The sequence below is a fragment of the Dendrobates tinctorius genome, unplaced genomic scaffold (assembly GCF_039654945.1).
Source record: "Dendrobates tinctorius isolate UK_male_01 unplaced genomic scaffold, ASM3965494v1 ptg000022l, whole genome shotgun sequence".
Taxonomy (NCBI): Eukaryota; Metazoa; Chordata; class Amphibia; order Anura; family Dendrobatidae; genus Dendrobates; species Dendrobates tinctorius.
The window spans coordinates 23,697,435-23,723,516 of NW_027361690.1; the positions used below are offsets into that span (position 1 = coordinate 23,697,435).

The 26,082-nt window shown below is 46.7% G+C and overlaps 1 protein-coding gene across 3 annotated transcripts in view; it reads left to right on the forward strand.

Moving 5' to 3' along the window:
- The first annotated feature begins 11,530 nt into the window (after positions 1 to 11,530).
- LOC141084081 (transient receptor potential cation channel subfamily M member 7-like) overlaps positions 11,531 to 26,082 on the forward strand; it is a 166,054-nt gene continuing 151,502 nt past the window's right edge. For 2 of the 3 annotated variants that reach the window (XM_073568497.1, XM_073568498.1), the window contains exon 1: positions 11,531 to 11,772. In XM_073568497.1, coding sequence (XP_073424598.1) covers positions 11,770 to 11,772 — 3 coding nt within the window. In that variant the 5' untranslated portion in view covers positions 11,531 to 11,769. The remainder of the gene's footprint in view (positions 11,773 to 26,082) is intronic. The other variant, XM_073568499.1, reaches the window with a different exon arrangement.

Below are 26,082 nucleotides of genomic sequence, written 5' to 3' on the forward strand. Positions count from 1 at the left end.
GCCCAGGCGAGAATCTTAGGCCTAAGGCGAGGAGGAACAAAGGACTCGCTGACCGGCACAGACTCCGACCATTGCGGAACGCTGTCATCCTGAGAAGTAGCGTGTAGACGGTGACAACCGCAAATGGAATCTGAGCCGGGTGTGTCTCAAAATTGGCGCGAGACACCTCCATGGGCTCTGGGGATAGAACCTCTGGCCCGGGCAGCTCTAGAGACTCGAAAAAATTGGGAGCCGGAGTAACTCTCCGTTTGGAGTGAGCACACTCCATACCGCGCTCCGAAAAACGGAGGTCAATACGGGTAGAAATGGAAATCAACTCCTCCAAACTGGTAGGAATCTCTCTAGTAGAGAGAGCATCCTTTACGTGCTTTGCTAAACCTCTCCAAAAAACAGGGATAAGAGCCTTATCGGACCACTCCAGCTCGGACGCCAGTGTCCGAAAACGGACGGCGTACTGGCTAACCGAGAGGGATCCCTGGGTTAGAGCAAGCAGCTGCAGAGAGGTATCGTGCGTGACCCGTGGACCGAGGAAGACCTGCTTGATGGCTGTTAGCAGATGAGCTGCAGTCCGAATCTCGGGGTCACCACGCTCCCATAAAGGTGTAGCCCACTCCAACGCTTTGCCTGACAGTAGGGAAACAATAAATGCCACCTTGGCCCGTTCCGTAGGGAACTGCTCAGCCAGCAGCTCCAGCTGGATTGAGCACTGGATGATGAAACCCCTACAGGAGGCACCATCGCTGGAAAATGTATCGGGCAACGGGAGGCGGGTAACTATCGGCGCGCGGGAAGACATGGACATGCGACCAACCGCATCTGAGTGCATTTACAGCAGCTTCAGTGGACTGCGCAGCAGAGAGAGCTCTCTCAAGAGTGGCCATGCAACCCTCTAGCTGGCGAATGCACTGTAGGAGTTGCTGCTGTTCTGCCATCACTAGCCAGACCCTGGCGCTAGTATAATGTTAGGAGTGGCGGAAGGCACTAAATAAAAATATAAAGTGCGTTCGCCACTTGGGGTCCACCGTGCAGTAGCTGAAAAAACCACTGCTAGGTGAAGGCAGAGCAATCAGGCGGTAGTGTGCACAGGGTTTGATATCGCCCAGGTGCACGTAAGTAATCTTTGTTGAATACACAGAGCTACTATTACAAATGATAAATATAACAACGCTGAGCCTGTTAGAGACACAGGGACTCAGCGGCACACTAGCGGTAAGTGGTCACCGGAGTAGTTATAAATGACAGCACTACATCCGTCTGGACCTACCGTAAATACTAGTGTGAACAGCGTTGCAACCGCGAACGCACACTAAAGCCGCTACAGCAGCGCGGCGTGGAGAATGCTGCAGGATAACACCGCAGAAAACGCAAGCGCGATGTAGACGCTAGCAGGTGTGCTTGTGGAGCAATGGCGCTAATACTGGCTATAACTCATTCCCTCACACAATTTTAATATCATAGGGATGGGGTTTCAAATGAGTCATTCACCAGATCACGCATCCATCAACAAACACACACAGCAAGTATGACTATACTAGCGCATGGCGGAACAGCCATGCGCACTTTTTATAGCAAACGGGACCTTCCGGAAGTCTCCAGAACTCCGAGCAAAACTTATGGAATTAGGAGCAGGACCTGAGCACCTGACTCCCGAACACCAATGAGAGCTCGTTTCACGAACATGCTCAGAAGACGGAAAGAAGGACTTAGCCTCCAGAGAGAGTTGCTGCAAGTCAACCTGCTCTGCAATATCTTCTGCAGTAGACAATGAGCAGGAGACTGCAGAATGTGAGGGTCTAGATTCCTGCATAGTGAGGGCAGAAATCTGACTCCTAACATGGGTAGGCTATGGGGGGTGTCATGCTGCACATGGGGAGGCTATGGGAGTGTCATGCTGCAGATGGTGAGGCTATGGGGGTGACATGGTGAGGCTATGGGAAGGCTGTATACTGTCATGCAGTATATGGGAAGGCTGTGTGGGGCTCAATCAGTATATGGGGAGGCTGTGGGGACCTCATGCAGTATATGGGAGGCTGTGTGGGGCCTCATTTAGTGTGGAGAGACTGTGGGGCTCATGCTGTTTATAAGAAGGCTGTGTGGGGCTCATGCAGTATATGTGGAAACTAGGGCTCATGCAGTACATGGGGAGGCTGTGTGAAGCTCATGCTGTACATGGGGAGGCTGTGTGAGACTCTCATGCTGTACATGGGGAGGCTGTGTGAGGCTCATGTTGTACATGGGGAGGCTGTGTGAGGCTCCTGCTATACATGGGGAGGCTGTGTGGGGCTCATGCTGTATATAGGGAGGCTGTGTGGGGCTCATGCTGCATAAAGGGAGGTTGTGTGGGGCTTATGCTGCATAAAGGGAGGCTGTGTGGGGCTAATGCTATAGATAGGGAGGCTGTGTGGGGATCATGCTATAGATAGGGAGGCTGTGTGGGGCTCATGCTGTATATGGGGAGGCTGTGTGGGGCTCATGCTGCATATAGGGAGGCTGTGTGGGGCTCATGCTGCATATAGGGAGGCTGTGTGGGGCTCATGCTGTATATATAGGGAGGCTGTGTGGGGATCATGATGTAATTGGGGAGGCTGTGTGAGGCTCATGCTGTAAATGGGGAGGCTGTGTGGGGCTCATGCTGTATATAGGGAGGCTGTGTTGAGTTCATGCTGAACATGGGGAGGCTGTGTGGGTCTCATGCTGTATATAAGGAGGCTGTGTGGAGCTCATGCTGTACATGGGGAGGCTGTGTGGGGCTCATGCTATACATGGGGAGGCTGTGTGGGGCTCATACTGTACATGGGGAGGCTGTGTGGGGCTCATGCTGTACATGGGGAGGCTGTGTGGGGCTCATGCTGTACATGGGGAGGCTGTGTGGGGCTCATGCTGTATATAGGGAGGCTGTTGTGAGTTCATTTTCCCCTTCACCGTTGATGTCTGATGAACTCCCTCTGCTGGTGAAGAGAGGTAGTGAAATTGATTGGGTTGAGAAGAACCTGTCATCTGAACAGGTGGAGCCTGATTGGACACCCGGAATCACTGAGTGGATATAAGGCAGCCGACGCCCTACAGGGGTGCTGGTGATCCTTTCTGCTCTGAGCTCTTGCAACCAGTTAGTCCCGTCTACTGAAAGCTAAGTTTTTGCTCTCTTATTTTTCCATGAGATTTTGTCTGTTTGCTTCATGTTTTGTGTTCAGCCTGCCTTTGTTGGGACGGGCTGAGCTCCATTTTTGTCTCTGAACAGTTTATCTCTTTGCTCTGTTTTCAGAATATACCTGAGTGCTGATATAGTGATTTTGAAGTCTAGCGACTTCAGGGCCTTTTTCCCTATCAGACGGTTGGGACATTTTTGGTAGGGTTTTTTTGCGGATTGCAGCCAGCATCTTTTCTGTCCTTTCCTATTTAGTTAGTTGGGCCCCATCGTTTGCTCAACGTGTCTTTCTGTCTGTGTTTTCATCTGCTTTTCACCGACAATACATGTTGGGGGCTGTGTTGTGAGTTCATTTTCCCCTTCACCATTGAGGTCTGATGAACTCCCTCTTCTGGTGAAGGAAGGTAGTGAGGCTGATTACAAAGCAGCTGAGCAGAATGATGATGACTGGGTGACTGGAATTGCTGACTGGATATAAGGCAGTCGACGCCCTTCTGCCTTGCGGGTGATTTCTCTGAGGGATTCTTGGAAACCAGTCTGATTCCTGCTCTTCAAAAGCTAAGTTTTCTGCTCTGCTTTTTGCATTTGTGTTTTGGTTTTGTTTTGCCTTGTTTTTCTGGATTTCTGCCTTTCCCTGCTGGGTGAGCTGAATTCCTTTTTGCTCTGTCTTCAGAAAATACCTGAGTACTGATATAGTCTTTTTGAAGCCTAGCGTCTTCAGGGCTTTTTTCCCTATCAGTCTGTTGGCTCTTGTTTTGAGAGGGTTTTGGCGGATTGCAGACAGCAGCTTTTCTATCCTGTCCTATTTAGTTAGCTTGGACCCCATCATTTGCTCAGCCTATCTTTCTATCTGTGTGAGTGTTTTTTCATCTTGCTTCACCGTCATTATATGTTGGGGGCTGCCTATTGCTTTGGGGTCTGCTCTGGGGCAGTTTAGATTTCCCTTTCTATCTTTAGGCTATGTAGTTCTCCGGCTGTGATCGAGGGGTCTAGGGCACCGTAGGAACCCCCCATGGCTACTGCTAGTTGTTTTGTCCAGGGAGCAACGTCAGGAGTTCAGAAGGCGTAATAAGCTGTGTTTTTTTTGTGGAGATGCCTCGCATATTATTTCTGTCTGTCCTAAACGAGAGAAACGTTTTGCACACACGTTTTCTGTGGGTGGTGTTCAACCTAAGTTTCTTCTGGCAATTACTCTGATCTGCTCCCTGTCCACATTTTCCGCCAAGGCTTTTGTGGATTTGGGAGCAGCCCTGAACCTAATGGACTTGAATTTTGCTAAACGTTGTGGATTTCCGATGACACCCCTGCGGACACCTATCCCTTTGAGGGGGATTGATGCTACTCCTTTGGCGAAAAATAAACCTCAGTTTTGGACCCAGGTGGTAATGCTGGTCGCCTCAGACCATCAAAAAAATTGCAGATTTTTGGTGTGGCATAATTTGCATGATACCATTGTTCTGGGGTTTCCCTGGTTGCAAATTCATAATCCAGTTTTGGATTGGAAATCTGTGGTGAGTTGGGGTTGTCGGTGTGCCCTTAGTGAGGCTCCGTTTTTTTCCACCTCTCCTCAGTCGCATGATTTCCTGACTATTTGGTGAGGAGTCTGCGTCTTTGCCTCCTCATAGGAGTTATGACTGTGCAATTGAACTGAGCCCGGGGTGTAAATTTCCCAAGGGTCGGCTCTTCAATTTATCTGTACCCGAGCACGAGGCTATGTGATCCTATATTAAGGAGGCGTTGGAGAAGGGTCATATTAGACCATCCTCTTCACCCTTAGGTGCCGGTTTTTTTTTCATGGCCAAAAAAGATGGTCCATTAAGGCCTCGTATTGATTATCGTGCCCTCAACAACATTACTATTAAATATCAGTATCCGTTACCCCTGATTTTGGATCTATTCTCCAGAGTTAAAGGTGCTTGCTGGTTTACCAAGCTTGACCTCAGGGGGCGTATAATCTTATCCGCATTAAGCATGGGGATGAATGAAAGACGGCGTTTAATAATCCGGAGGGAAATTTTGAGTACCTGGTGATGCCTTTTGGGCTCACTAATGCCCCTTCTGTCTTCCAGTGCTTCATGAACGACATTTTCCGAGACTTTGTGGATAAATTTTTGATTATCTATCTGGATGATATTTTGATCTTCTCCAAGGATTGGGATTCTCATGTGGAACATGTTCGGACTGTGTTCCAGATCTTGAGGGAGAATTCCCTGTATGTCAAAGGATCGAAATGCCTTTTTGGGGTACAGAGGATTTCATTTTTGGGATTTATTTTGTCTCCGTCAACTATTGAAATGGACCCGGCCAAGGTACAGGCCATTTATGATTGGGTTCAGCCCACTTCTTTGAAGGCCCTCCAGAAGTTTTTGGGTTTTGCTAATTTTTATCGGAAATTTATAGCAAAATTTTCTAGTATTGCCAAGCCATTGACTGATCTGACTAAGAAGGGTGCTGATGTGTTGAATTGGTCTCCGGAGGCTGTTTCTTCCTTTCAGGAGCTGAAGCGAAGATTCACTTCTGCCCCAGTTTTGCGGCAACCTGATGTCTCACTCCCGTTCCAGGTAGAGGTGGACGCTTCTGAGATTGGTGCAGGAGCTGTTTTGTCCCAAAAGGATCCTGTAACATCTAAAATGAATCCCTGTGCTTTCTTTTCCCGAAAGTTCTCTCCATCTGAACGTAACTATGATGTGGGGAATCAGGAACTGTTAGCCATGAAATGGGCATTTGAGGAGTGGAGACATTGGTTGGAGGGAGCTAAACTCCAAGTCGTGGTCCTCACTGACCACAAGAATTTGATTTACCTGGAGTCGGCCAAACGCTTGAACCCTAGACAGGCTAGGTGGGCCTTGTTTTTTACACGTTTTGGTTTTGTGGTCTCTTTTCTTCCTGGCACTAAGAATGTCAAGGCAGACGCCCTCTCTAGGAGCTTCTTTGCTGATTCTCCTGTGGTGACCAAGCCTGCTACCATCTTAGGCGAAGGGGTAGTTCTTTCTGCCATCTCACCTGATTTGAGACGTGCTCTGGATTAGTTCCAGGAGGACAAACCTGAGCGTTGTCCCAGTGGAAAGTTGTATGTTCCTGACCAGTGGAAGAAGAGAGTGATGTCTGAAGTTCATTGCTCTGCATTGGCTGGTCATCCAGGTATTTTTGGTACTAGAGATCTGGTGAGTCGGTCTTTTTGGTGGCCCGCCTTGTCTCGTAATGTCAGGAATTTTGTGCAGTCCTGTGGGACTTGCTCCCGGTCTAAACCTTGTTCTCGCTCTAGTGGGTTGTTGATGCCTTTACCGGTCCCCAGGAGGCCATGGACCCATATTTCAATGGATTTCATCTCTGATATGCCTGTCTCTCAGAGAATGACTGTTATTTGGGTGATTTGTGATAGGTTCTCTAAGATGGTTCATCTTGTACCACTCCCTAAGTTGCCATCTTCCTCTGAGTTGGTGCCCCTGTTTTTGCAACAGGTGGTTCGCTTGCACGAGATTCCCGAGAACATTGTATCAGACAGAGGAGTTCAGTTTGTGTCTAGATTTTGGAGTACTTTCTGTTCCAAGATGGGAATTCAGTTGTCCTCCTCCTCCGCTTTTCACCCTCAGACCAATGGGCAGACGGAGAGAAAAAACCAGACCGTGGAGTCGTATTTGAGATGTTTTATTTCCGCTGATCAGGATGATTGGGTTTCATTTTTGCCCTTGGCCGAATTTGCTTTAAATAATAGAGCTAGTTCTGCCACTTTGATGTCACCTTTTTTTTGTAACTTTGGGTTTCATCCTCGATTTTCTTCAGGGCAGGTGGAGCCTTCTGCCTGCCCAGGTGTTGACACTGTGGTGGAGAGAATGCACCAGATCTGGGACCAAGTGGTGGATAAGTTATCTCTCTCCCAGGAAAAGGCCCAACGGTTTTCCAACCGACATAGGACCATTGGTCCCCAGTTTAAGGTTGGAGATATGGTTTGGTTATCATCAAAAAATATCGCTATGAAGGTGGCTTCTCCTAAGTTTAAGTCTAGATTTATTGGACCTTACAAGATTTTGGAGATTATTAATCCGGTCTCTTTTCGTTTGGCTCTTCCTGTCACATTTAAAATTCATAATGTGTTTCATAAGTCCTTGTTGAAGAGGTTTGTTGAACCAGTTGTTCCTGGGGTGGCACCCCCGGACCCTGTATTAGTTGAAGGTAACATGGAATATGAGGTAGAGAAGATACTGGATTCCCGTCTGGCTAGACGGAGACTCCAATATTTGGTTAAGTGGAAGGGTTATGGTCAGGAGGATAATTCCTGGGTCTCTGCCTCTGATATTCATGCCAAAAGATTGGTGCATGCCTTTCATCGGGCTCACCCTGATCGCCCTGGTGACGTGGATGAGGGTTCGGTGACCCCTCCTCAAGGGGGAGGTACTGTTGTGAGTTCATTTTCCCCTTCACCATTGAGGTCTGATGAACTCCCTCTTCTGGTGAAGGAAGGTAGTGAGGCTGATTACAAAGCACCTGAGCAGAATGATGATGACTGGGTGACTGGAATTGCTGACTGGATATAAGGCAGCCGACGCCCTTCTGCCTTGCGGGTGATTTCTCTGAGGGATTCTTGGAGACCAATCTGATTCCTGCTCTTCAAAAGCTAAGTTTTCTGCTCTGCTTTTTGCATTTGTGTTTTGTTTTGCCTTGTTTTTCTGGATTTCTGCCTTTCCCTGCTGGGTGAGCTGAATTCCTTTTTGCTCTGTCTTCAGAAAATACCTGATTACTGATATAGTCTTTTTGAAGCCTAGCGTCTTCAGGGCTTTTTTCCCTATCAGTCTGTTGGCTCTTGTTTTGAGAGGGTTTTGGCGGATTGCAGACAGCAGCTTTTCTATCCTGTCCTATTTAGTTAGCTTGGACCCCATCATTTGCTCAGCCTATCTTTCTATCTGTGTGAGTGTTTTTTCATCTTGCTTCACCGTCATTATATGTTGGGGGCTGCCTATTGCTTTGGGGTCTGCTCTGGGGCAGTTTAGATTTCCCTTTCTGTCTTTAGGCTATGTAGTTCTCCGGCTGTGATCGAGGGGTCTAGGGCACCGTAGGAACCCCCCACGGCTACTGCTAGTTGTTGTTGTTAGGTTCAGGGGTCTGCAATCCGATAGCTGCCAACTTCTCTGGTTTTATGGACTTAGCTAGTATTTCTGTTTTTGCTTCCTATGGTGACTCATTCATAACAGGGCTGTCTATTGCTTTGGGGCCTGCTCTGGGGCAGTTTAGATTTCCCCTTTCTTTAGGCTTATTTAGTTCTCCGGCTGTGAACGATGGGTCTAGGGCACCGTAGGCACCCCCCATGGCTACTGTTAGTTGTGGTGAATAGGATCAGGGGTCTGCAATCTGATAGCTACCAACCTCTCCGTTTTTCTGGACTTAGCTTGTATTTTTGTTTTTTCCTACTTCGGTGACTCATTCATAACAGGAGGCTGTGTGGGGCTCATGCTGTATATAGGGAGGCTGTGTGGGGCTCATGCCGCATATGCAGTAGGCTGTGTGCGGCTCATGCTTGTTACACCCAGTCCCGGTAATGGCCCTGTCCCCAGTTCTGATCCCTCACCTGCTCCTGAGGCTGCCTCTGTACCTCTGCGAGGTCCCTGTCAGGATCCTCACTCTCTGTCTGTCCCTCAGAGTCCTGCTGCTGCTTCTCTCTCCCCCACTTCCTGGCACGCTGCCAGCAGGCCTCCAGGGAGAATGCTTAGGAAATATCAATTATTATTATTATTTATTTATATAGCGCCATTAATTCCATGGTGCTGTACATGAGAAGGGGGTTACATACAAAGTTATAAATATCGTTAATAGTAAAAAAATTTACAATGACAGACTGGTACAGAGGGGAGAGGACCCTGTCCTTGTGGACTTACATTCCATGGGATAGTGGGGAAGAGACAGAAGTTCAGGGGTGCAGCAGCTCTGGTGGTTTTGAGGCGGTGGCTCGGGCGGTGGTGAGGCGGCAGCATGGTTATTGCAGGCTGTAAGCTTTCCTGAAAAGATGGGTTTTCAGGTTCAGTTTGAAGGATCCGAGGGTGGTGGATAATCAGACGTGTTGAGGCATGGCATTCCAGAGGATAGGCGATATTCGGGAGAAATCTTGGAGGCGGTTGTGTGAGGAACGAATGTGTGGAGAAGAGTAGGAGGTCTTGGGAGGATCGAAGATTACGTGAGGGAAGATATTGGGAGATTAGTTCAGAGATATAGGGAGGGGATAGGTTGTGGATGGCTTTGTAGGTCAGTATTAGTAGTTTGAACTGGATTTGTTAGTGAATTGGGAGCCAGTGGAGGGATTTGCAGAGGGGAGAGACAGGGGAATAGCGAGGAGAGAGGTGGATTAGTCGAGCAGCAGAGTTGAGGACAGACTGGAGTGGTGCAAGAGAGTTAGGGAGGCCACAGAGGAGAGTGTTGCAGTAGCCAAGGCGGGACATAATGAGGGCATGTACAAGAGTTTTAGTAGATTGAGGGCTGAGGAAGGGACAGATTCTGGAAATATTTTTGAGTTGGAGGCTAAAGGAGGTGGCAAGCGTTTAGACGTGTGGTTTGAAGGACAGGACGGGATCCTGTTCTGCTGGGGTGGGGATTCGGACGCAAGCCCTGATGGGACCACCGACCATGTAACTAAGCGCAATGTGGAAGCACCCTTAGTCCAAACTCATCTCTAAGGCTAGTTTCACACTAGCGTTACCAAGCGCAGTGCAGGGCCACTGCTAAGCTCTGCCCCGGCCACGCCCCCTCCGGTCAGCTCCTCCTATGGTGCGCCAAACGCATTCTGTTGCATTTTTGTGCGCTCGGCGCAGCGCAAAAAGGGTGCATGCGCCGGCAAAAACATACCAGTGCACGGCCAGCGTACCCAATGCTAAATATAGGGTACGCTAATCGCATGCAGCGTCATGCGACCAGAGGAGCTGACTGGAGGAGGCGTGGCCGGGGCGGAGCTTAGAGGTGGCACTGCGCTGCGCTTGGTAACACTAGTGTGAAACTAGCCTAACTGGTATTTGTAGGTGACACTGCAGGGAAACAGCACCAGGGAGTCGAGGGTGTTGGTGGAGGAGCTGTATTTTTTTCATTTACATTTTAGGACCATTATTTGTCCTAAAATGCTGGGAGAGTCTGAAAAATGGGGGAAAATTTAGCCGTTTGAGATTTTTTTTGCAGCTGGAGAAACTAGTACAGTTGTTTATAGTATGAATGACGAAAACAAAAAAACAAAACACCCCCAGATTTTCAGCCATCCCAACAATAAACTATAAAAAGTGATAACAATGGATTACCCAAAAACGATCTGAATACAAACGTCAGCTTGGGGTGCAAAAAAAACAGGATCTGACACGGCTCTATTGATGGAAAAACAAAAAAAAGGGATTCAGAAAATGGCACCACAAACTGTTTAAGGCTATGTGCCCACGCTAGCGTTTTTAAACGCTCAGGAAAAGCATCCCCTTCCCAGAAAACGCGCGTCTTTTTTCCCCGCGCGATTCTTGAGCGTTTTTGGCCAAAAAGTTGTGCGTTTTTTGACACGTGTTTTCTGTGAACATTGGGGAAGGGTAAAAACGCTCAGCTATGTGGGAATTAATGAGCATGCTGCGTTTTTAGCCGCTAAGCGTTTCCTGAGCGGTCACAAACGCATGCATTGGCACAAAAAGCCAAAAACGCATGCTAATTAATGTGAAGCATCTTGTAAGCGTTTCTGCAGCGTCTGAGCCGGCACAACCGCTGCGGAAACGCTTACAAAAACGCTACGTGGGCACACAGCCTAAAAACCCTCCCGAAGCTCGGTACCGTAGTGACGGCCCCGGAGGACGGGGCTCCCGGCTCAGGGTCACCGCACCGTGAACGCCACAAATACAAAACACGAACATTTCTTTCCCAATCGCACATCACTTGGAATTTGGTTCTCATTTATAATTACATCAGGCGGCGGAATCAAAAGCTACAACTCGTCCTGCAAGCAACAAGCCCTCAGGTGGGAGAAGAAATGTTATGTCTCCTGGAAGAAAGTGAGGGAAAAAAGAGAGAAAGTGTAAAGTAACAAAAAAAATCAACAACTAGTCCATAAGGGGTTAATTTCGTGTCTTTCAAATGTCCTGGCTGATGTATTTTGTAAACAATCGCTTCAGTAAAGAATAAAGAGATGCGGACAGTGCAGACACCGCGTCAGTGAGCAACGCCTGCAGCAGCGCCGACAGCGCGGCCGCTCCCCGGACCGGTACGGTAAATGTGACGTGACGACCTCCTCTGCACTGAGAGGTTCTCAGCCCGTGCACCAGCCACTTACTCCTCGCCACGCCCACGTCCGTTGTGGACCCCTCCTCTAGGGGCGGGGCGGCATGCCTCTGCGCTCGCCGCCATTGCCCTGTGATCTACGCCACGCTGCGCGGGTCCTTTGACGTCTGACGTCACGCCGACACGTGACTGACAGCCGAGAGCTCGCAGTCCTCCTCCTACTCCGTCAGTCCGGAGTGGTAGCTCCATTATGAAAGACTCATCCTCCGCTGAGTCCGGAGCGGAGACGGCTGCTGGGCGCGCTCTTCTGTCAGCCAAGGGAACCGTCCCCACACAAGACCTCTCCAATAGATGGCTGAACGTCCCGGAGGAGGCCTGCCTGACACTGCACGGTGAAGAGAATGGTGAGTAGCTGTGCGCAGGCCGTGACACCGGGGAGGAGTGACAGCCCCGCCATAGGAGCGTGGGACCGGCGGCCTATACCTGGTGATTGTCTGCAGCCCCGGGTGCTCCCGGCTCTGAGGGGCTGAGGGCAGCAGCCATGTGGGCAGTGCCAGCTCGTCGCTGAGGGTCAGCCCCGCACCCAGGGCAAGGTCCCCGGGGCTCCCAGCTGTACGGCGCTGTGCACACCTGCTGCAGTAACTACCTGCGCCCCTCTACACAGGGCGACCGCCCTCCAAACAGGAGCTCAACGACCTGGAATGGATGCTCGGTGCACAGCCATGCCTCTGGGCAGCACAGGTTCTGGTTACACAGGATAACGTGCTGCCGGGAGCCATGATCCTATGTGCAAACCACACGATCATTCCATCTGACCAGTGATCGCTGTGTTCACTAGGCACCTGAGCCTCCTGGGCAGACTGTAGTGGAATAGTGGGGTTACTGAACTGGTGTGGGAGTATCGGGGCTATGCTTGTGGCACGCTGGGTATGTGGCCTGCCGATACATCTGTTATTGGCACAGACATGGCATCGGACGGAAAAACCACAGATCCTGTGCCAAGTGCCACGGGGTGGTTAGTTCTGCTGCAGAGGGTCGTGCTGTAGGCAGTGCCCGGAGACGTGAACCTCGAGTCCTAATAGAAGCAGGACAGGGGAGACATGAGGTACCAGACATCTAAAAGTCCAGTGAAGGAGCAACCAGTGCACAGACGTTCACATGGCATATTTGCCTTATGTAGTGATTCTGGAGCTGGCGGACAGACATAACAGCTGGGTGGTACGTGGCGGTATCCAGATACCTATGTTTATAGCCCTGACAGCGCCCATATTGTGGGTACAATGGAATCTAGACAGGTAATGCTTCTAGGGGAAGGTGTTCATGTATGGTGGAGGCTCACAGAAGTGTAATACACATGACAGAGTATGGGCAGCTCTGCGTCATACATCTCCTGAATGGGTCCATGTACAGTATGTGGGGGAGACACAGAGCTGGTGCCCAAATTATACTTCTATGTCAGGCACATTCTGAATTCATCCTTATACTGTGTTGTTGGTATATAGAAGGGCAGTATGGGCACCAGATCCATGGCATACATTTCCTGAACCTGTCTGTGCTGTATGTTGGAGGTATATAGGAGTACAGTAAGGACCCCCGTGGCAGGGTATGGGCAACAGATCCATGGCATATGTATCCTGACTTGTCCATGTGCTGTATGTTGGAGGTATATAGGAGTACAGTAAGGACCCCAGTGGCAGGCTATGGGCACCAGATCCATGGCATGTGTATCCTGACCTGTCCGTGTGCTGTATGTTGGAAGTATATAGGAGTACAGTAAGGACCCCCATGGCAGGGTATGGGCAACAGATCCATGGCATACGTATCCTGACCTGTCCATGTGCTGTATGTTGGAAGTATATAGGAGTACAGTAAGGACCCCCATGGCAGGGTATGGGCACCAGATCCATGGCATATGTATCTTGACCTGTCCATGTGCTGTATGTTGGAAGTATATAGGAGTACAGTAAGGACCCCCATGGCAGGGTATGGGCACCAGATCCATGGCATACGTATCCTGACCTGTCCATGTGCTGTATGTTGGAGGTATATAGGAGTACAGTAAGGACCCCCATGGCAGGGTATGGGCACCAGATCCATGGCATACGTATCCTGACCTGTCCATGTGCTGTATGTTGGAGGTATATAGGAGTACAGTAAGGACCCCCATGGCAGGGTATGGGCACCAGATCCATGGCATACGTATCCTGACCTGTCCATGTGCTGTATGTTGGAAGTATATAGGAGTACAGTAAGGACCCCAGTGGCAGGGTATGGGCACCAGATCCATGGCATACGTATCCTGACTTGTCCGTGTGCTGTATGTTGGAGGTATATAGGAGTACAGTAAGGACCCCAGTGGCAGGGTATGGGCATCAGATCCATGGCATATGTATCCTGACTTGTCCGTGTGCTGTATGTTGGAGGTATATAGGAGTACAGTAAGGACCCCAGTGGCAGGGTATGGGCACCAGATCCATGGCATATGTATCCTGACCTGTCCATGTGCTGTATGTTTGAAGTATATAGGAGTACAGTAAGGACCCCAGTGGCAGGGTATGGGCACCAGATCCATGGCATACGTATCCTGACCTGTCCGTGTGCTGTATGTTGGAGGTATATAGGAGTACAGTAAGGACCCCAGTGGCAGGGTATGGGCACCAGATCCATGGCATACGTATCCTGACTTGTCCGTGTGCTGTATGTTGGAGGTATATAGGAGTACAGTAAGGACCCCAGTGGCAGGGTATGGGCACCAGATCCATGGCATATGTATCCTGACCTGTCCATGTGCTGTATGTTGGAGGTATATAGGAGTACAGTAAGGACCCCAGTGGCAGGGTATGGGCACCAGATCCATGTCATGTATATCCTGAACCTGTCCATGTGCTGTTTGTTGGAGGTATATAGGAGTACAGTAAGGACCCCAGTGGCAGGGTATGGGCACCAGATCCATGGCATACGTATCCTGAACCTGTCCATGTGTATGAAGTCTCAGAGCTGAACGTTGTCATTTCATGTTGAATCCTGAGAATTTGTGAATCGTGCTGCAGCCTGTCACCAGTGATGTCCCGGCTGCTTTACAAGCAGAGTTATATATAAAAGGTATGTTGGTCCTTGCAGGTGGGGGTTAGCACTGCGCGCACCATGTAGTGCTGAACAAGATGGGGCATGTCGTTCCTGGGATCCTCCGGTGGAGGCAGGCGCTATATGCTATGCGTGGCTGAGACCTCCTGTTCTACATGGTGTCATGGGTTCATATGATAGTCAATTTAGTAATAAACGGAGTCCTACAGCGAGCGTAGAACATGAAGTACCAATGTCCACAGCTCCCAACACGTGTCTTCTCCAGTTATTGCTTCCTAGTGTTGCAACCTCCACCTAGGCTTTATCTGTTACTGTCAGTTGAACCCGGCTGACATTGGGAGCTCTTAAGGGTTAAGGCACGTCATGTCACCTTTCCAGGTTGATGTTTTCCTTGGCAACTAAAAAGTATTTGTGCTTAGAGAAGACGCTGGGGATTAAAACTGACAAGTGCTTTATTGTCCTGTGATGGCGTGCTGCACAGTGCAAGGGCTCTTCTTTCTGTAGGGACGTGGGACTCAGCGGAACATTAATACCAGGATTTATGGCACATATTTGCGTTTGGATGAAATACTTTCTGCTTGTCAATCGGGAGGGTCGAGTTTTTGACATGTTTCATGTTGCTGGAGCCTTGCACAGTCCAGGTCTGCAGTAAATGTATGTGGCCATTAATTGGCTAGGGTTCTCTATTTGCTCTGGTGATGCCCGGAGGCTGCTGATTTATCTGCTCTTTCACAAAGGGTATGTTCCCCCAGTCAGACGCACAGTCTCCGCAAGATAAAGTCACCCATACAATGTATAGGATGCGGTGATTCCGCATGGTTCAATGAACACATGCGGAATCACTGGCGTTCAAAAGCTGGCAGCGCTTTGGACCGAGTGGACATGTGCTGTTTCCAAAGCGCTGCCTGATACTGACCGTGGGAACATACCCTATAGGTGCCCAAAGGGTTTTTCTCCTTTTGCATGCTTCTGTCCTTGTCTTTAAACTTGCCTGCTCTCCCTTTTTATTTGCCCTATATAGATAGTGGCATGTAAAAGTGTGTGCACCCTTGGTCATAATTACCATTATTGTGAACAGTTAAAGGGAACCTGTCACATGTTTTGGCCGTTATAAGCTGCTTCCACCACCTTTCAGGGCTCTATACAGCATTCTATAATGTTTCCAGATAAGCCCCCCGATCTGACCTGAAAGATAAGAAAAATAAGTTTTGTTATACTAACTCTGGGGGTGGGGGGTGGTACTGCAGTGCGCGCCGGGAAAGGTCAGAGAGGTCCGGCGCACTGCAGGAATCTTCTCTGCCCTCAACAAGACAGATAAGTACGCTTACGCAGGAGCGTGATTCATAGCAAGTGGGCATTTCTGCTACACGCAGGCGATCTGATCATCGCCTGTGTGTAGCAGAGGACATCAAAGAACTGCAGCTTCTAGTCTCCCATGGAGACTATTGAAGCATGCAAAAAGTAAAAAAAAAAAAAAAAAAAAAAAAAAACTTATAAAAAATAAAAGTTCAAATCACCCCCCTTTTGCCCCATTCAAAATAGAGCAATAACAAAATCAAATCTACACCTATGTGCTATTGCCGTGTTCAGAATCACACGATCTTTCAAATATGGAAAAAAGAATTAACCCAATCGCTAAACGTTGTAGCAAGAAAAAAATTCAAAACCGTCAGATTGATGATTTTTTCGGTCACTGCTACATTGCAATAAAATGCAAAAACGGGCGATCAAAAGATCGTATCTACACCAAAATGGTATCAATGAAAACGTCAGCTCGGCGTGCAAAAAATAGGCCCTCCCCCAACCCGAGATCACGAAAAATGGAGATGCTACGAGTATCGGAAAATGGTGCCCTTTTTTTTTTTTTTTTTTTTTTTTTTTACCACTGTAAGAAAAAGAAGAACCTAGACATGTTTGGTGTCTATGAACTCGTAATGACCTGGAGAATCATAATGGCAGGTCAGTTTTAGCATTTAGTGAATGTAGCCACTAAAGCCAAGCAAAAAAACAAGTGTGGGATTGCCCTTTTTTTGCAATTTCATCGCACTTGGAATTTTTTTTCCACCGTTTTCCAGTACACCATATGTTAAAACCAATTGTGTCGTTCAAAAGTACAAATCGTCCCGCAAAAAATAAGCCCTCACATGGCCATATTGCCGGAAAAATAGTTATGGCTCTGGGAAGAAGGGGAGCAAAAAACAAACGCAAAAACAAAAATACCTCTGCCATGAAGGGGTTAAAAAAATCCATCGTATAGTGGTGCCCGCCGTTTTTTGCAGTAGCAGCTATCATTGTATGCAGAGGTGATCAGAGAGCTACTACTGTGTGGGCGGCGCCATATTGGAGGAGGAAATTTTTATTCTCTAGCAAGATGGCACTACCTGCACAGTAGCAGCTCTCGGATCACCTCTGTATACACGGATAGCTGCTACTGCAAAGGGCGGCGGGCGCCATTATAATTTTTTTTTTTTTTATACTCAGGATAACCTCAAGCACATTTATTAACAACACAGCAAACTTTTTTTTTCAGTATGTATATATAATATTCATTATGTAAACTAAGGGGGCATTTCACTGAGGGATCAGTGACCTGTCAGTAGGCTGCATTGTGAATGCTTAATCGGAGCACCACATGAACACCTGCCCCGGAGCACAAGCATATCATTAACTCAAAACTGAAAATGAAGATTAAACAACTACCATAAGACAGATTTAATCACCCAAGGTATCAGTGTAACGGCACCAACCTGACACTGTGCACAATCCTGCTGACAGTTTCCCTTTTAAAGGTGTTGGCCGTAACCGATAAGTCACTTTCTGTGACTGCAGACTTATGATTCCCCCCCCCAGTGCGCTGCAGAGACTCGCTGGTTTCACGCACTGGACTGGAGGGTATGCATGAGTTTATACAAAGCCCCGGCCAGTGGGCACGGCCTCGTTCTCCATGCACTTGTATAGAGCGAGGCAGCGGCGTTTAGTCGGACACCTTCATTCCATCTGCATCACCAGACTTGCTTGGCCTCGGCTCTATACAAATTCCCGGGTCTGAAACCGGTGAATCCCAGCATCACACTCGGCGGATTCATAAGTCTGCAGACTTATCAGTTTTGACCAACCAAATTTCCCAGCTTTATAAAAACCCATCCTCCTCTAACCTTGTGCAATAAAACAGGCAGCCTTGGGTTCTTCTAAGCAGCTGCCTAGCAATTTGAAAATGAAAATGGTGGAGGCCCACAAAGCAGGAGAAGGCTATGAGAAGATAGCAAAGCGTGTTCAAGTTGCCATTTCCTCAGTTCAAAATGTAATTAAGAAATGGCAGTTATCAGGAACAGTGGAGATCAAGACTAGGTTTGGAAGACCAAGCAAAATTGGTGAGAGCTGCTCGTGGTATTGCTAGAGAGGCAAATCCGAACACCCGCTTGACTGCAAAAGACCTTCAGAATGGTTTCGCAGGCTCTGGAGTTGTGGTACATTGTTCTACTGTTTAGAGACACCAGCACAAATATAGCCTTCACCAAACGGTCATCAAAAGAGACCCTCACCATAAAATTCAGCATCAGAAGTATGCAAAAGAACATGGAAACAAGTCCTGTGGACCGATGAGCTTAAAATAGAACTGTTTTGGCTACAGTGATCAAAGGTTTGTGTGGAGAAAAAAGGGCACATAATTTCAGGAAAAGAACATCTCTCCAGCCATTAAGAAGGGGTTGAATCAATCATGCTTTGGGGTTGTGGCACAGGGAACATTTCACAGGTAGAGGGAAGAACGGATTCTATTCAATTTCAACAAACTCTTGATGCAAATATAACATCGTCTGTAAAAAACAAAAAAAAACCTTGAAGTTGAAAAGAGGATGGCTTCTACAAATGGATAACGATTAATGATGAGCAAACGTGTTATCCGAGTAACTTGGGCATGCTTGAATAATTGCCTGTTGAGTTAGGCATGTGTTGTCGTTGTCTTACAGCAGCAAAATATGCAGCCGCCGGGACTCGAACATATTATTCGAACACGCCCAAGATACTCAGATGCCATAAGAGTATTATGGTGGTTCAGAATTCGTGCTGCCCAAGGTTTAAAGATATGATCACACATGAAGGTGAAGCAGGAATGTGGTTTATTTTGTCAGTATGTTTCAAAGATTTCATACCTTTTCATGAGGACCAAACCACAATGATCATTTATTGCAATGTATTTCGTTGGTGGTCCTGCTGCAGCCTTTACATGTATCTATTGAAGTTCTGACTGTCACAACCCTTTGAGGTGAGCATATCTATAATATTTTATACCTCTTATTGTCAGATAAGAACGTATTAGCACTTTGTCTCTCCAGTTTTACAATTTGATTCAAAATACTCGGATAACACCTGAGCGATCGTGCTCTGGTAACGTGTTATCTGCGAATGCTCATCACTAATAATAATCCTAAACACACATCAAAATTACCCATAGACTACCTCAAAAGGCGCAAACTGAAGGTCTCACAATGGCCCTCACAGTCCCCTGATCTGAGCATCATTGAAAATCTGAGGCTAGACCTGAAAATAGCAGTAAATGCAAGACGACCAAGGAATGTCGCAGATCTGGAAGAATGGATGAAAATCCCTCAAACAAGAATTGAAAGACTTGTCTGGCTACAAAAAGAGTTTACAAGCTGTGATACTTTCAAAAGGTGGTGCTTCTAGGCAGGGTGCTCAGACTCTTGCATCGGCCCATTTTCCTTTTTTGTAATATTTAAAAAATGACATGTATATACTTTTACTTTGTATTTTAGGCAAAAAAAAAATCATCCTTAACCTTAGGCCTTTTAAGCCATTGAATGTAGCCTTCTAGTTTTGTAAGGTCTTCATAATCCATATGTTGGGCAACTAAAAAAAAAGAATAAAATCCTGTTGGCTACTCTAGTTGCATAGTTTGCTAATGGCGTGCTTATAGCTTTGACTCCTTTCTGTGAGCGCTTTAAGGACATGTGGGCACTGATTTATTAAGACTGGCATTTCATACTCAAGACTTAATGCTGGGCTGGGATAAGATGCGTCAAATTCATTAACAATTGCATGTTTCATGAAGTGCTTACCATTAAAAACAAACAAACCCTAATTTTTGACCGCCTCAGAAACATATTTGCAAGTATGTTAAACATTCTCTTTGGCCTATGTATGCTGTCCTAACCACAGGCCGCATGGATCAGATCTTGGCTGTACGATTGCAGCCCTGTGTATTTTATTCCCAATGTCTGAGCTCCAGGTGACTGATGGCTCTCTCACCTGTATGCACATACCAAGGAAACCTAAGGAAACGTCGGCCGGCCTTCTAACTATTTTTTTCTGAAAAACTGGAACATTTCAGCAAAAAATATAGCTGGCTGCAGTTGTGAAGCCATGCTCTGATTCATGCTGCCTGCAGGTGGACAGCATGAATCCAATGACGGGTTGCCTTTCAGGTGGGTTTATATTTACCGAGTTAAGGCATTAAATGACTACCAACCGGTAAATATTTACCAATCATAGGTAGTTTATTAGCCTGTTTACACAGACCAACTGCTCTTAACGATGCCCACTGAACAATCGGTATATTGATAAGTGCATATAGGCTGCCATTGTTTTCAGCAACCAACGGTAGTGTAGGACAATATACAGTCGAATGGTGATGATTTTTCTTTTTGTGCCGTGCTAAAAAAACACTTCACTTGATGAGCGATTTATTTCATTCGTCGGGTAATTAGTGGCTTGCTTACAATGCAAGATTGTCTCAAAATGAGCATTTTTAGGAAGGCTATTACTTTGTAGTGAGGGCTGTGGAGTCAGTATACAATGGAGCGACTCCTAAAATATATAATAATTTGGGTACAGTAGTACAGTGCAGGATGTGCTGTAAACTATTTCATAAGAATTTGGGAAAGTTATGAAGTGTCCTATAAAGTCTGTTCTGTCCTGATCTAAGGATCTGGCTTTTAGTTGAGTTGGGGGTTTGGCATACTGACTCCACAACCCTGTTTGTAGCTCTGGAAACCCAGGTTCAAATCCCACCAAGGACAAAATCTGTAAGGAGTGTGTATGTTCTTCTTTGGCGTAGGCTTGGCCGCTCTGCCCCAGTCCTGTGATTTTGTTGGCGCTGAGCTGCAATACCAGACACAACCTGTGGACATTGGTGGCAGATGTGTTTTTTAAATTTTGGACAACCACTTGGACAACCTGCGCAGAGGTACTGTACATAAGGAACTGTGAAGTTTTCCATTTTCATGGTGTGCTTTAAAGGGATCCTACTACTAGGTTTTTTCACGGTGATGAACCCACCCGCATGATATACTCCTCCTGGGGTGTAGCATGGCCTGTTTTAGCATTTTGTTATAATAGTGTCCCTGGTCTTGTTTCCAGCATATACAATCTAGCACATGTGCAGTGATGGGTGTTGGATTCGGCCGGGCTCTCCTGCACACCCTGAGCGGTGTTATAATTTGGGGTGTTTTTGGAACCCTGATCTCCAATATACTGTCACACTGGTTGGTCTAGGGCCATAAAATCTAGTGACAGGTTCTATTTAACACACAGCTGGTGGTCTGCTGGTACAGTAACTGATATTAGCCATAGTGGTCTCCAATCTGTGACCCTCTAGCTGTTGCAAAACTACAGTTCGCAGCCCAGGTATTGGTTTATACTGGAGAGTGGCTGAGCACGGCTTACGCTGCTTATTCCCCATGTTTGAGTGTGCAGTTATTATGGGCATCGTATTCAAAGAATCTGTTCCAGGAAATGTTCCTGTAGTCGCTTCTGTTGAAACCACATGTGAAAGAAGCCCTTGCATATTGGGGTGTAGGGAGGGGGGATTTCAGACTGCTGCTCTAAAACAGCAGGCACTTAATTCAGAAATTTTCATTCATTTTTGCAGGGAAGTAGAAATAAATATTATTTAAATAAAGGCCCACAACCAGCTTTCCATGACTTACACCACATAGGACCAATTTAGAAGTGTGTTTTTCACATGCGTGTTCTGGTCACATTTTTCATGGATCAATCACATGCCCATTATAGTCTATGGTTCTCACATACCTGTTTTCTCCCCTCATTTTTTTTTTTCTGGACTGTCCCAAGTCGCAGATCAAAATCGTCATTTAAAAGTCAGTGTGTATGTGAAAATCACAGACTGCGTACAGATGCAACCCATGTGCTGTCCATTGCTGCCATTGTAATGGGCAGAAAGTTGGCAAGTTGTTTTTTTTTTTGCATACTAGAAAATCTTTGATAGTAAAAACACACACTGAAATCTGATCTAGCACACTGATGAACATTAATCTGTTCTATGTTATTGTTTTACGTCTGAGTGAGGCCTAACTGTGCTATTCTCTAATCTTTCTATCACTGCTTCAAAATGTATGAGATGTCATTGCACTGGTGCAGCAAATGGGCTGCTTTCTGCTATTATTTTTGTAGCGCCATGAGAATAAAATTTAGAAAAAATCAGAAGCAGAAGATTTTCTGTACTCACTTTTGGAAATGTATCAGAAATCATGTTGAAGAGATTTGTGTGTGTTTTGTCAATATGTTTGCAATTTACCGGGAATCCTTTTTAATTTTGCACTCATGGGTTGTAATTTTGCAGAGAACAATATGAATTTTTTTTCTTAAAATAAAATGGTGATGCTTCTTATAATCCATGCATCAGGGTCACTGCTGGAGGAGGCAGGGGTGATGTGATGCTGCAGGATGGGATGAGAGGGTGTCCAATACTGCTGCGGGGCTCTCCAGCGCTGACATCTCCCGAGATCTTGGTGCCAAGATCTCAGTCTGCGCATGCGCCACCACCCCCGGCACCCATTTTTCTGGAGTCCACCGCACAGGAAAGTATGGAACTGCGGGGGGCTCTAGCCGTTCACAAATTGTCAGCAGAGCCCCTGTAGCAGCACCAGACACCCAAAGCACCGCCGGACACCCCCTCATCCCAGCCTGTGGCCTGCAGCAACGGTACCGGTAAGGTATATCCACATTATAAGACGCACCCCCCCATTTTCCCCCCAAAAAGTGCGTCTTATAATATAATCCGAAAAATATGGTAAATCTTTTTAGCTCAGTTAACTTGCTGCTTGTGCGTAAATATGGAAGTGCTATATCTCATGTCTGTTTATGAAGTCCTAGTGGGAACCATAAGCATGTAAGCCATACAGTAAATAAAAAGATGACCCTTACGCCTGTTGTTTCAGAATTATGTGGCAAGAGTCATTTTATGGATTTAGCTTGTTTAATGTTCATGTCACATGCTGATTTTTTTTTTTTTTTTTTTCTCCTCTCTGTATGGCTTCACTTTTTTTTTTTTTTTAAATATTGCCTTGTTTATTTTTAAGGGTGTGTGCACACGCTGCGGATTCTGCTGCGGTTCCGGCCTCTGCGGGTCCGCAGCAGTTTTTGCTGCGATGTACAGTACCATTATTCCCTAAGGGAATAAAAAACCGCAGTGCAGACGGTGCGGATTTTTCCGCGCGTTTTTTCTGCGGTTTTGAAACCGCAGAAAGAATTGACATGTCAATTCTTTCTGCGGATTCCGCTGCGGTTTGCCATCTCCTCCATTGAGGAGATGAAAAACTGCAGGGCAAAACCGCAGAGCAATCCGCAGGTAAAACCGCAGGTCTTTTGACCTGCGGATTTTACAAAATCCACGCGGCCAAATCCGCACTACAATCCGCAGCGTGTGCACATACCCTCAAAGGATTTGATTCTCATCCTTGGATTTCTGCTGCAAGTTTTCTATCAAATTTGTGCAAGCATGAGTCCTATTCATTAGGGGAATTCATCTGCTTTTCCTTGAGATGAGCCTCCTTATTCTTTTTCCACATTACAGAGAAAAATCCTATGAGTGGGATATAAAATATCCTTTTTCCTTGTACTGGATGGGAATTTTAACCAATCGGATGATTGGTTGTCAAATCCTGAAAGTTTTTGTATAGTCTCAGATGCCAATGAAATAATATTCTTTGTCAGGAGAATGATCATTTGGAGTCTTACAAGCTTATTCTCATCTTATTAAATTGCTTTAGTTAGGCAGCATGAAAATAAGCAAGCTTTGCAATTGACTTTTGTTTTCTTCTTTTCTGCTGTCTTTCACCTGCAATGCGAGCTTTTATCTTACATTGTGTATAGCTAGTTTCCATTGCTCTTGACCACTATTGCCTAGCCAGGAGTGCTACAGTAGTTACATTCCAGGAGAGTGGCTAACGCTTAACATCCCTCATAGCTCTCTCCAGCCCATAGATCTCTATACAGCAGTTAGCAGCTCACCTACCCCCCCCCCCCCTCAGTGTCACATATCTTACAAAATCGCCAGCCAGTAGCAGCAGGGTCTCCTAATGTGGGCTCTGGGTTATAGCTTGCTGTCCAGAGCTGTGTGCTTGTCCAATGGCCTGTTCTTTTCTTGTGAACATCTAGTGATAGCAGTGTAGACTCAAGAACAAAAAAGTGATAGCTGAATGTACTATAGCAGAACTTTTGCTCAGCTTTGTATTTCTACTAATTCACCAGAACTTTCACTTGAGGAGGAGAACCCTTCCTGCTAGGAACCAGGGAAGCAAGGAGACTGGTAAGCACTGATCTACTCAAGAAAAAACTTAAGGGGAACTTGTCACCAGGTTTGTCCCATATAAAGTAGGGCCAGCACCTGTAAGCCCTCTGTTACAGCATACAAAACACTGTAAGTATGTCCCTAATCCGCTCTGCAAGGCAAAGAAAAAATAGTATTCTTCTCGCCTATGGGGCCGTCCTGTCTGACAGGAGTCTCTGGTGTTGATCCGATGCCTCCTCTCTGCTTACGATCGCAGTCTTCCTTCTCTGCTATGTGTGTATGACAATTTGTACGTCATCCACACAGTGTCCTCCATCGTGCCCTTCAACCCTGTTGAGGGAAGGGAAAAGAATTGTTGTGTCGATGTTCCTTGGCCTTTCCTCGTGCATGCGCACTCCAGAGAACTGGCTGGTGGCTCTCCCGACCTGAGTTTGTCGGCATAAATAGAAATGCATGCTGTCACGCTCGGTTAAGGAGAACAGATGGCCAGTCCGAGCATTACATTTTGATCACCATCGGAGTTACGTGGCTGTCTGACTCCTCCCTAAGGGCTCATACGCACTTGCGAGAGACTCGCACAATTCTCGTGTGAGTCTTTCGCATGAAAAGCCGGCACTGGCACTTCGATCGGAGCATGCGGCTGCATAGAAATACGTACATGTAGCCGCACGCTCTGATCCGAGTGCCAGCGGCAATTTCGGGTTTTCATGTGAGAGACTCGCTTGAGAATCGTACGAGTCTCTTGCAAGGGAGTATGAGCCCTTAGACTGAGAATAGAGAGGGTGTTGGCGAACCAGGCCTTCTGACTGTTTTTTTTTTTTTTTTTTTTTTTTTTTCCAGTGCACTAAGCTCAAGAACTTGCAGAAACTAGGTAGCAAAAAAGAGAATTTTTTTTAATGAAAAGTGCTTAGAAAGTTGCATTTATTAGGTAAAACCGTGCAAATTAGAATGTAATATAGTATAAATGTGTTAGGCATATACGGAAGTTGGACAAAATAATGGAAACACCTAACTTTTTGGCATCATAATCTTCGAACATATTATAAACATGCAAACCGTGACATATGGTAATGTTTTGTAGTTGATTATTTGTGTTATGTGATGTGTATCCAAATTAACTGTTTGTTTTGCAGAATTGTAAGAACATTGATGAAAACCTGATACCAATGACAGACCTCTCGTATTTTCAAAGAGGCCAAGTTGTTGGTGCTCGTATGGCAGGCGCTAGTGTAACAGAAAATGCCCGAATGCTTGGCGTGTCAAGAGGTACTGTCTCCAAAGTGATGAATGCGTTTGAAAGAGAGAGAAAAACGTCCGCAGCAAAGCACAGGTCCGGCCGAAAGTCGAAGCTGACTGAGAAAGACCGTCGGACTCTAAAGCGAATTGTGAGAGACGATCGCAAGACCACGGCTCCGAAAATCACTGCTGAGCTCAATGAACGCCTACAGAACCCAGTTTCCACGAAAACTGTTCGTCGGGAGCTGCACAAATCTGGATTCCACGGAAGAGCTGCAATTTGAAAACTGCTGCTCTCAATGACAAATGTTTCCAAGCATTTAGAGTGTAGAAACCTCCAGAATTGGTCCCTCAAGCAGTGGAAACGTGATATTCTCAGACGAATCATCGTTTACCCTATTTCCGACCTTCGGCCGAGTGTATGTTTGGAGACAGCCGAAAGAAGCATTTCTTCCAGACTGCCTTCTCCCAACCGTAAAACATGGCGGAGGTTCTGTGATGATCTGGGGTGCTATTTCGTGGAGATCCGCCGGGCCAATGATATCCCTTCATGGAAGAATTAACAGCCGTGATTATTTAGGCATTTTGGGCGACCAAGTGCATCCTATGGTTCAAGCACTGTTCCCGGAGGGGAACACCTTCTTTCAGGATGATAATGCACCAATTCATACAGCTAGAATCATTAAAGCATGGCACGAGGAACATTGTAATGAAGTTGAGCATCTCATCTGGCCCCCACAACCCCAGACCTCAACATTATTGAGCATTTATGGTCTATTTTAGAGATTCAAGTTAGACGTCGATTTCCGCCGCCATCGTCGCTCAAAGAACTGGAGGGTGTTTT